Source organism: Polyodon spathula, chromosome 5 (assembly GCF_017654505.1).
Source record: "Polyodon spathula isolate WHYD16114869_AA chromosome 5, ASM1765450v1, whole genome shotgun sequence".
In the NCBI taxonomy this organism is placed as follows: domain Eukaryota; kingdom Metazoa; phylum Chordata; class Actinopteri; order Acipenseriformes; family Polyodontidae; genus Polyodon; species Polyodon spathula.
The window spans coordinates 74062401-74074858 of NC_054538.1; the positions used below are offsets into that span (position 1 = coordinate 74062401).

The 12458-nt window shown below is 39.6% G+C and overlaps 1 protein-coding gene across 2 annotated transcripts in view; it reads left to right on the forward strand.

Annotated features, from left to right (window-relative positions):
- The first annotated feature begins 10307 nt into the window (after positions 1 to 10307).
- The window catches only part of prkn (parkin RBR E3 ubiquitin protein ligase), a 179500-nt gene continuing 177349 nt past the window's right edge, over positions 10308 to 12458 (forward strand). For both annotated transcript variants that reach the window (XM_041251298.1, XM_041251299.1), the window contains exon 1: positions 10308 to 10423. In XM_041251298.1, the coding sequence (XP_041107232.1) occupies positions 10417 to 10423 (7 nt within the window). In that variant the 5' untranslated portion in view covers positions 10308 to 10416. The remainder of the gene's footprint in view (positions 10424 to 12458) is intronic.

Consider the following 12458-nt stretch of genomic DNA (forward strand, 5'->3'; position numbering starts at 1 on the left):
TTTGAAATACAATCTACTGTTCTGAATCTGAAGGAGGTAAATGTCTACTATGTGCTTTCATGTTACTGCAATTTGTATACTTAGCCAGGTACAGCATGCTAATACAAAATAAGTGAATCAGATAACTTTGTACGTAGTTCCTTATTAAGTATTATATCACATATGTACTGGATTTATTTTTTATTTATACGCGCAGCGCTGCACTTTCATATAATGGTATAATGGTCTCTAATTACTCTAACCCTAAGCCTAACCCTAACCTTTGTCTGATACAATTGTGTACATATATTGTGCAAAAAGATTTACACCTGAAATATATTGTAACTATGCATAATAACATTGTAATGCTGTGTAAGTACACATGTATTTACTAAGTAACTACTATGTAAATACACAGTAATTAGAGACACAATATAAAGTGTTACCCATATAATATAATGACCTTGTCTGACTGCAATTACAAAATAACCTTTCATATCCTATGCTAAATGATTATGATTAATAATAATATATTATTTATAATAATTATAATAATTAGCATGTTACAATGCTTAAGAATTCATAAAGTATTAGGTCACTGTAATCCAGTGACAATGTGTTAATTTTGATAAACTAAATTTTCTGCAACTTTCAATTAGCTATTATCGGGATGGTTTAGCCCTTCTGCAAATTCGTACACGAACCATGTGTGGACATTACATACTACATATATATATATATATATATATATATATATATATATATTATATATATATATATATATATATATATATATATATATATATATATATATATATATATATATATATATATATATGTATGCTATGGGATATGCATTACACACAGGCGATAAAGACCTGCAATTGCCCTCATACTGTGCATTTAACCAACATTTCTTACACAAATCAAGGTATCAAAGAACAAGTCTCACTTCAGAAGATCACCTGCTGTGGTAATTTGATTAATTATTGGGTTCTAAACTTAGTGGTATTGTATTTCACTGGATATTTCAATGACATTTTGTTTGTTCTAATATATCTTGTTAAAGTTCTGGTATAAAATGGACTGTATAAATAATAAGATTCCAAACTGTGAATGTTTTCCACTTGATTTAATGGAATGTGTGGGTTGGGTGAATTTCACGAACTGCTCATATAGCTCTGACTCAATTCCATATCCCTGATTGAGACACACACATGGCATTGTGGCGGAGCAAAGCTCTGCCCTTTTAAATTGGCAGGGATGGGGTTAACTTCCCCTGCCTGCCTGGGTTTATTATGTTCAGGTGGCTGGGGTTGATTAGTTGATTAGGTTGATTAACGATCAATCAGCGCCCAGCCACCTGATATAAAAGGAGGCCTCTGCTTTTCATTTGGGGAGAGGGAGCTGAGGAAGCAGGTTGTTTTTTTTTTGGTTGTTTGGAAAGCTTGAATCCAGTGAAGGCATTGCCCAGCCTGGAGATTGTTATTTTTGTAAATTTTGCTTTTTGTCTTTCTTTGTGTTTAAATTGTTTTGTTTTGGCCCTTGTGCCCTTTCATTTTTGTGTTTATTTATAATAAAATAGTTATTTTTTTGAACTGCAGTCTGTCTCTGGGCCTCTTTCCACTCGCCAGCCTGCCACATTTGGTGTCAGAAGTGGGATAGCGCCACCTAGAGGCTCAGAGCAGTATTTTTGTTTTGTTTTGTGGAATTTTTGGGATAAATTTATTTATTTTTTTTTTTTGAAAAAAAAAAAAAAAAAAAAAAAAAATGGGAAAGAAGAGCAGACAGCGGCAAAGGCAGGAAAAGCAGCAGCAGCTGAAGAAATGTAAGCTGCTGCAGCCACCGCTGGAGGACCCGGCCAGCCTCTTCCCCTGGTGTTCCTGGTGTGGGAAGGAGGACCATCGTTGGCGGTCCTGCCCAGACGTGCCACCGGCAAACTGGTGTGGCCGGTGTGAGGAGGACGGCCACAACTGGGCAGGATGCCCCTACAACCAGGCCCAGGAAGAGGTGCCGTGTTCACCCCGGGCATCAGGGGCCACCCCACTACCTCCAGCACCACCACCTTCACCACCGTCCCAGGAGATCTGGGACTGGTTGATGCACCCTGAGGCAGACCTCGTCCACGATCTCCCCATAGTTATCAACACGCTGTGGCGTCGAGATGGGGAGAGGTGGGAACAGTGGGAGGAACAACACCACCCGGCCTCCTTCCCAGAGGTTGCCCTCATGGTGGTTAATTACCTGGCGGTAGACATGGGAGATGCCCCGGTCACTCCAATAAAGAGGGGTGAGCCGCCTTCCCGAGAGCCAGAGAGGGGTCAGCCGCCGTCCCCAGAGCCAGAGAGGGGTGAGGAGCTGCCGTCGCTCCCAGAGCCAGAGAGGGGTGAGGAGCTGCCGTCGCTCCCAGAGCCAGAGAGGGGTGAGGAGCCGCCGTCGTCCCCAGAGCCAGAGACGGGTGAGGAGCCGCCGTCGCTCCCAGAGCCAGAGAGGGAGGAGGATCTGCCGTCGCTCCCAGAGCCAGAGAGGGAGGAGGATCTGCCGTCGCTCCCAGAGCCAGAGAGGGGTGAGGAGCCTCCGTCGCTCCCAGAGCCAGAGAGGGGTGAGGAGCCTCCGTCGCTCTCGGAGCCCGAGAGGGAGGAGGAGCCGCTGCCGCCTCGCCACCAGAGGGAGCCGGGCCGCCGCCTCCGCCACCAGAGGGAGCCGGGCCGCCGCCTCCGCCACCAGAGGGAGCCGGGCCGCCGCCTCCGCCACCAGAGGGAGCCGGGCCGCCGCCTCCGCCACCAGAGGGAGCCGGGGCCGCCGCCGCCTCCGCCTCCGCCACCAGAGGGAGCCGGGCCGCCGCCGCCGCCTCCGCCACCAGAGGGAGCCGGGCCGCCGCCGCCGCCTCCGCCACCAGAGGGAGCCGGGCCGCCGCCGCCGCCGCCGCCGCCTCCGCCACCAGAGGGAGCCGGGTCGCCGCCGCCGCCGCCTCCGCCACCAGAGGGAGCCGGGCCGCCGTCGCCGCCTCCGCCACCAGAGGGAGCCGGGTCGCCGCCTCCGCCACCAGAGGGAGCCGGGCCGCAGTCGCCATGCTACCTTGGACATTCGGGGCCCCCTCAACCAAAGAAGGCTTGGGGGCTCCGACATCAACCCCGCCCACCACCACCCACCATAACAGCCCACCCAAGGGACATAATTGGACTCTTGGGGGGGGGGGGGGGAGGGGGGGGGGGGGGGTGGGGGGAAGGGGGGGAGTTGGCCGATTGCGGCCGGTGTACGTTGTACATGGGGGGAGGTGTGTGGCAGAGCAAAGCTCTGCCCTTTTAAATTGGCAGGGATGGGGTTAACTTCCCCTGCCTGCCTGGGTTTATTATGTTCAGGTGGCTGGGGTTGATTAGTTGATTAGGTTGATTAACGATCAATCAGCGCCCAGCCACCTGATATAAAAGGAGGCCTCTGCTTCTCATTTGGGCAGAGGGAGCTGAGGAAGCAGGTTGTTTTTTTTTTGGTTGTTTGGAAAGCTTGAATCCAGTGAAGGCATTGCCCAGCCTGGAGATTGTTATTTTTGTAAATTTTGCTTTTTGTCTTTCTTTGTGTTTAAATTGTTTTGTTTTGGCCCTTGTGCCCTTTCATTTTTGTGTTTATTTATAATAAAATAGTTATTTTTTTGAACTGCAGTCTGTCTCTGGGCCTCTTTCCACTCGCCAGCCTGCCACAGGCATTTTAATATTCTGTTACCTTGTTGTCAGTTTCCAGTCATGTTCAATCTGTTTTTTTTTTTCATTTTCTGAATACACTGGACCCTTGTGAAAAAGGGGACCTTGCACACTGCGTGCAAGCTTCTTACCCACAATGCAAAACAGCCAGGCTCACCTGCAAGTGAAGTTATACAGCTATTTAACCTCAACAGAAACACATATTTACAGAGAAAATAAGTATTCAAACAGAAACAATCATTTCTGTGTCCTATGCACTACAAGAAAATAAGGGTTTGTACGGGAGCAGTATTTCACCCAATCACAAAAGGTCTATTCACAAACCATTAACTTGTGTGCGTTTTTTTTTTAAGAAATACAAGGCCTTAGTCACAAAACAGTTTTTAATGATTTTTTATTTTTTGTATTTTCTATACACATTATGCTATTAAATTGATTAAATGGTATGTTGAAATAATGAGAATGAACTTCTAATCATCTCTAAACCGATTGGGAAAAGGTTTCATGAACTACAAACTTGATTAAATTAATGAAAATTCGATTTACAATACTGAATCTAACAGCGCATTTCTTAAAATGGTACTTAAATGTTTTGTGAACTGAGCCTGACCCCATTGTTTGATATCCATTAAAGTGGTCTAAACAGTATAAGATGATGTCATTGTTTAATATTTTAACAGTGGCTGTATACATATCAATGGGTCATATTTATATAAAGAGGCTCCATAATGAAACAAGACCCAGAAGTATTCTAAGCAATGTCCGATCAGAGACACATGCTGTCTCTCTGGAACTGTCTGTCCCTCAGATCTTAAATTTAATTTAGCAAGTACTCTGGCTGGATATAACATTGACGTGTTTGCACACATAACGTCAGAGGGCCCTTATTAGAGTGAAGCGCAGCATGTTTCAGCTGTGCTATTAAGCAATGCATTTATTTTGAAGCCAATTAAACTTTTGTCAGAAACGTGTCAAAGGCTCAGTGATTTCAATGCTGAGGGTCACATTATACCACTGGAGAGTATGAAAGCGATTACACCAGCTGACATATGTTACCGTCTGAATCCGTGACAATGTAATAAGAATCTGCCTCTCTTTGTATTCCACTCTGTATTACCTGGGAGCGGACAATCTTGACCTATCCATTAAGTAATTAAAGCTTCCATTCCGAAGCGTCCTGCGGAAGCGAAGTTTGGGGAGATAAATAGCTGTCTGCCTGATGCATATTGCCACTTCCATCACTTGATGTACTGCAGCAAATAGGCTGGGTTGCAAGAGCCTCATACAAATGGAGATGGATGGCCTTGAGGATACTTAGTCCCTGAGGGAAAAGACTCAAGTCATTTTTAATATATATACATTGAAGAATAGAACCGTTAGCAAAGATGGGTGGCTGACTTGTAGTCATTTAACTCCTTTTACTAAGAAATGACTTGATGGCATTTAGCTATAAAGTAACTTTGTTTAGCAAAGAGGAATGTCACTCCAGTGAATATTGTGGCTGGCTGTCACAGTGGTATGTTCTTGACTTGCCTTTCAAGCTGTTTTGTTGCCTTAGTATTACGCTCAAGGAATATTAAAGGGAATCGTATGACTCTCATTCCACTGGAGCTTGTGGAAGGTCTTCTGTTTGACTTTTCATTTTATTTTCTTTGGAATAGACCTATTCGCTTTACAGTCTGATTAATGTTTGTACAATACAGTTGTGCATATACCAGAACATGTGAAATGTATCCATCTAGTTTTTTTTTTTTTAACATTGTTTTTTAAAAATAAAAATAAAACATACGGGTTGTTTTACAAAAGGGTATTTTTGATTGGCATTACTAATTAAAAAAAAACAGTGACATACAACTGCAAATGAAGAACCTCTATTGCAAAGCAAACTAAAGAGCAGATGCATCTACATCAGTGGAGGCTCCTTAGAGGAGGCAAGGGAGGCAGTGCCTCCTCAAAATTTCTGTGAAAAAATAAATAAATAAAAAAAACACCTATGATGTCTTACAAAAGAGATAAAAATCGAAGAGAATATTTAGTCCATAGTAACATGCCTCCTAGTTGTGATCAATATAAAGGCTCATTTCCATGCAACAGGTCACTCCGTGCTGCTTGTAAATACATCCATAACAACATAGTAATTAAAGGGACAAAATCTTAATTTACTGTTCATGAGATGTTTACTTCACCACTAAAGGATTGGTATCCAAGCCATTTTATAATAAAAAATAATAATACAAATTATAATTATCATATATTTAATAGTTATAGTATATATATATATATATATATATATATATATATATATATATATATATATATATATATATATATATATAGTAAGGTGGGCAGGGGGAGGATCAGATTCCTCCCTGCATAAAAACATGTAAAAATGCACATTTTGTTAGATTCAATTGCTTTTGTTTCATTTATTTGTTTAATTATTTGTTAATTGTTAATTATTCCCTGCACCTCGAGGTAATTGTAAATTAGAACCAGGTGCAGGGTATTTAAACAGTGCAGCCAATATATATATATATATATTCAAAACATGAATGTTCAAACTGAACTCTGCTAAGAGTAACAAGTTGCAATAAATGTCAGCAAAAACTAAAGAGAAAAAACTGAAATATGTCTATTGCATAAATATTCAGACCCGTCAACTCAACATTTGGTGGAAGCACCTTTGGCAGCAATTACAGCTGCAAGTCTTTTTGGGTAAGTCTCTACCAACTTTGCACACCGGCTTGGTGCAGTTTGTGCCCATTCTTCTTGGTAGATTTGCTCAAGCTGTCTCAAGTTGCTTGGGGATCGCTTATGGACAGCAGTTTTCAAGTCTTTCCACAGATTCTCAATAGGATTCAAGTCAGGACTTTGACTGGGCAACTCAAGGACATTCACTTTCTTATTCTTAAGCCACTCTAGTTAGCTTTGGCCTTGTGCTTTGGATCATTGTCAATAAAATAATGACTTGGATTGCATTATTGAGGAGTTTGGTGATAAAACGAGTGATCGGGAGAAGATTGGTTAGTATGCACCCAACAATGCATTGTTATTCACAGATTGAGCAGCATCTTCAAAATGTGTTTGGGGACTATACATTTACTCAAAGCACATTTCACAATTTGATTATCACTTTACTCAAAGGCCGAAGAAGCTGTCTGTTCTTTTCTTTTTCATTCTTTGAGCAGACTCAGATCTTTTTGCTCTTTTCATCCTTTTTTTTCCTCCTATGGGATGTTCATTTTTTAAAAATAAACTTTCTAAGCAAATACATAGCTATTTTAGACATCTTTGATAAACACATTCATGTATTTTCAAAAGATACAATATGTAACTAGACGGAAAATAATAACTCTGCGACATTACAGTAGTTGTGAAGATGGCATTTCATAAATTGCAAATACTCTAAGGAAAATAAGATGCCTTCTTAACAGATAATTGTAGGTTCTAAATGTACTATAGCCCAAGTCAATGCAACCAAGGATTTTTTTTGCACGTCCTTGCATCCGGAAGCACTTTGTCTCCGTGATTTTTAATTAACATACAGTACCTTCCCCTATACTCTCAATAAACCCATACTGTAATATTTTGTTTTTTTACTTTTATTTGTTTTTATGTTAACTTAGGAAAGCAGTTGCATCCATCTGCCTTTGCAAACTGCAGCTAGACCATGGGTGCCCAATTCAATATTTATAGAACAATGTGGGCAACAACTTGTAGAAATCCATGTTAACTAAACCTGGGAGATTCTGTCTTGTTTTCAGTTCATTTCTTTCATCCTTTTCCACACACTTGATACCCCCTACAGGAAAAGATCAGTTAAGTGAAAAAGACAATCAACCCAGCCACACATAATAGGTGCTAAAAGTATGTACTACTGCTATAGTACTTTGATTAAGACAAAATGAATAAAGTTCCCTGCTGTTATATTGCAAGCTATGTAAGAAAGAAGTAGCACAGAACCTGATAACAGCACAGCAGGGTTCTTCCAATGAAACTGGGGACTGTGATTTAGGAAATGTGCTGATTCAACATAATAAAGGATATCACTTGAGCAAATATATTCAGGCCTGAAATGAATTACCTGCTTTCTGTAAAACCACAAAATACTGAATAGGTCTACAGCTACCTTAGAGTAAGTAGCTTCATACTACTGCACAGTGTATTTTTACTGCCGCCTTACATATTTATGATAATTCTGGTTCTTATTGCAATTGCACCATTTTTTATTGTATTTAATTTTTGATAAAGTCTTTGCTAAAGCGTTACCGAACGCCCTGCAGTGTTTACATGCAACACATTACATCCTGTGTATCTCTTTGCTGCATTGCTATTCACACATCACAGGTGAATCAACTTGGGAATTACTTTTATTCGTCTTTGACTCGGGAACGCTCACCAGAAGAAAGACCATTTTTCTTCTACACATCATAGTGTATCCAGTTCATGCTCCCTCCTGCAACAATGCTGGTGCTCTAATTGAAGTGTGTGGCATACTATTGGAAGAGAAAAACAGAATTGTTGCAGGAAGGAGCATGATCTGGATACACTGAGATCCTTAGATGAGATTGATTTGTTCTCCTAGCGAGTATTTTTTGTTTTTAACAGTGCTCCTTCAGGATTTTAGGGTGGAAGTCCTATTATTGTTGTACATATATTGCATGAATATTAAAATCAAGATGTACTTCCTTGAGGAAGCCTATGATAAGAGCATACTAGAGATGTACTGTACCTTTTGAATAAAATGAACAAATATAATCAAATGCTTGTGCAGAACCCATGATAAAAAATGAGAAAATACATACCCCACTTGCTAGAGATATAAAAACATTAAGCAATTGGAAATCCTTCTCTTGTGGATTTGAAATAATAGTCTTGTGGACTGTGTAATACCAAATAGTCTTTGACTTTTATAATTCTCAAAACCATTATTTCGAGTCATCATTTTGTTGATGTGCGTTTTAAACTTGGAAGGATAATGGATTTGCTCCCAAAACTTTAAATTGGCTTTTATATCAGCTGACAGTGCAGGAGCAAGTGGGCTGACAGTGCTGTTGAATTTGTAGCTTTCTTCTTGTGTCTGCTTCTCACGGTGAACAGGGTTCAATTTGAACAAAAAAAGGTGTGCAGATGATTGCACAGGACTAACTAAAACAATTTCCTAATAGCTACATTACTGCTCAGTAGAAAACGAGTTTTGCTGTACATTTTAGAAGTACAGTCATATATTTCCCTAGCATGTGTAATAATAATAATAATAATAATAATAATAATAATAATAGTCATTGGCCCAGTAAGAATGTGTTGTTTCTTCTAATTGGGCCACGTGTTCTAAAACTATTTCATTAAACAGTTGGAAAATATTGATTTGAATAAACAGATATTCAAGAACAGCTGATTGTTCAGCCTCAAATGCAATGCAGTGTTTGCAACCCAGATTCTAGTTTAGACCAATAGACCAATCGGTTCATGAAAGCAGGCACTGTGTCTTATGAAATGAATGGCAAATCACAAATGTCGCGTTCTTTGAACTCGGATGGATTTTTAGAATTCCTTTTTTGTAGACAAGCAACCTTCAATTTAGCCATTGCATGTCTGTCACCTTACTGTTGTGTGAATAGCATTACTGGCAGACATGTATCATGTATCAGCCAGGAATGACAAACAAGTGACTAGTCATTTATGTCCCCCCCCTGAGGCATTGTCACATATCAATCTAGATCAATTCAAAACAGCTATTAGGATCAGTTATACATGTATATGGGCACATTACTTTATTTCCCGTGACAACTAAAGAAATATATAAATGCAGAACCCAAAAATTAACAAATAATTCTCTTCCTTAGATTCTAAACAAAAAATGCACAAACACTATTTTAGAAAATGTCAATTGTATTGACACAGGATGATGCGTGTCAACTTTGGAGTTAATCAACTAAACTGTGTTCAACTGAAGTGGTTTTAAATTTAAGAACGAAACGTAGCTCTGGCCGCCAAAGTGTTTTACAAAAGAGCATCATTTTGCCATATTTGAATTCCATTGTCCCCAGGATGACGCCTACCAAAACAGAAAGTTTGATGTTTGGGATGCATTTTGGCGAATTTGGTGGCAGCCATTTTGATAGTAAAATTTATCGTAGCAACTTCTGCTTTTCAATCTTGAAGCGGGTTTGGTTGCTGATGACATATACAAAGTTTCAGATGAATCAGTTTGCCAGTTCCCAAGAAATGCATCAGGCCTCCATGTTGGTTGACACAGGAGTGCAATTTGTTTTGTATCTGGACTGTAATCTACACAGGATGATACCTGCTAAGTTTCATGTTGATTGGTTATACCACATGCAAACAGAAGCAGTTTAAAGTTTTGGGAGGAAAAATGACAATAAATAAATAAATAAATAAATCTTTATAATAACAATAGGCTTCCCAAGCCAGCTTGGAAGCCTAATAATACAGCTTTTATAAAGTTCAGAAAAATATAAATAGTTGCTGAATTTCTACAAGTTTGAAATTTGAAGTCTCACAATGTCCAAATACATGGTGCAAACTGAGCTTGCGAACATTAATAGACAACGTGACAAAACTACATTACCCAGAAAGCCGAAAGAAAGTCGCACATGCTCAGTTTGAACTGTGTGTTACGATGTGGCCTCAGAAGCTTAGTGCAGAATCCGTAGCACCAAATCTAACGTAGAAAGTTAAGATTCTCCCTCGGTTTCAAAGAACACACCTTCTGAAAATGATAGGTATGTAACAATTACAATAACGTGTTAATGTATGTCTCCTCCCGTTCACATTTCATCAGACACCCCCAGTGCGTGTGTTTTAAAACCTACACAAACTGGTTAACTGCTGCATGACTCGATACAGTATATTCGCCTATCGCAGTTACGTTTATAATGCGATATTATTTGTCATGTACTGTAATATTCACGTATCAATTTAATTTATATAAATGTTATTATTTGAGGAATATATTAATGTGCATTTGTTTTGAATTTTGCCCCACACTAGTTAACACGGTATGTTTGTTTACTATTGCTTGATCGAGGTGCAGTGTTGTAATAAGCGGTCGATTGTTAGTAATTCGTTTTCAATTTATTTCAGCTTTGTTGCTTTTGACTAAGCCGTGGTGGAACTAACAGTTTTGCAGTTAGTCCCGTGCAATGCTTATTTAGATTTTGCGAGTTACAGCTGATCGGTCACGTGACCATGTAAACAGTGCCAGACAGCAACTTTAAAAATGACACGAAGAGTGCGTGCGCGTGCTGCCGGAGAACCGAATATTTCTGATGTCAGCGTAAATAAATAACTATGCAGTCATGTAGGAAGGTCACCGGCAAGGGGAACTATTTTCTAACATTGGAACATGATACTGGGACACTGCTATTATAAACTTAGTGATGGATAATGGTGCACCCGAATGTTGTTCAGTGGTCCTGTAATTAAACATTATTTCTCTTAGACCATTAGGAATTTGTAGTATTCTCAGCCGTCCACGTAGTTTACCTGGCCCTCTGGTGATGGCTTCCTGTGTTACAAAGTGCCACAGATAGAACAGTACACAAGTCACTTCAGGTGGCTGGTTTCTAAGCCCTGTCAGTCCAAGTAAATACATGGGAAGCCTGGAGTTTGTGACTGCCCTGAACAACTGTTGACTCATACCTGAACAGTAGCTGTTTTTTTTTAAAACCAGGTTAATTCAGTGTGTTACTGTTCAAAAGTATTAAAAACACAAACAGTTGTGCATTGCTTTCAGGCACTTCTGTAACAATTTTCACTAAGTTGTCCAAATCAAGATTGTTTAGATAGTGTGTCTTGAACTATTCAAATGGTGGAATTTCTTAAAAATGTCACTACAGCAAGCTGCCGCTTACCAGAATAAGCTGCTCCCATGCTGCCTGCAGGTACTGTAAAGGACTTGTCACAGGAGTCAATGTGCTGGCAACATAAATTGTATCAACGTGTTGCCAGTGATGTCACTGCGGGGGATTTGACCTGTTACACGATACAACGAACAGGCAACTCGCATTCGATACAAATTGCCTTTAATCCAAGCAATTGCCAATCATATTTAAGAACTACGTCACGTGGTTCTGGAATTAACAGTAAATTAACAGTTTGAAATGGCAGCCATTAAACAAAAAGGGGCTATCAGTTACAAAACAAACAAAAAATACAACCAGTTAGTGTTGAGAACAAGTACAATATACAGTAATACAATATGTTTTTTTCATTTATTGGCAGACGCCATCTAGCTATCAATGTGTATATATATATATATATATATATATATATATATATATATATATATATATATATATTATATATATATTTTAATTACATGCTACGTGTATACACATTACACAGGGAGGTACAGAAAGTGATTGTTTTTTTTCTTTTGTCAGTGATAATAAAAAACAGTCTTTCATGGTTATATTATCACAGTGCTGTGGAGTAACAGTTTAAAAAAGGTAACGAAATAACAGAGTATGGGCATCGGTTTAGCAGAGTTACAGCAGCTACATTTTTATTCCCCTATAGTTAACGACAGTTGGACCAAAGATTTTAAGAAATTTTAAAAACTTGTTAAAAGTAACTCTTCCAGCATTGACCAACCTTCATAAAACTCTGTGAGAAGTATTTCTTTGTCCTGAGTCCAGTAATTGCGGCTTTTCTGTCCATTTTAACTGTTGTTTTCACTGTAGCGACAGAATCACATGACACACACCAGTGCTGTTGCCTGTAGTAGGATTGCTGTCCAATTAAGCAATCTTGTTG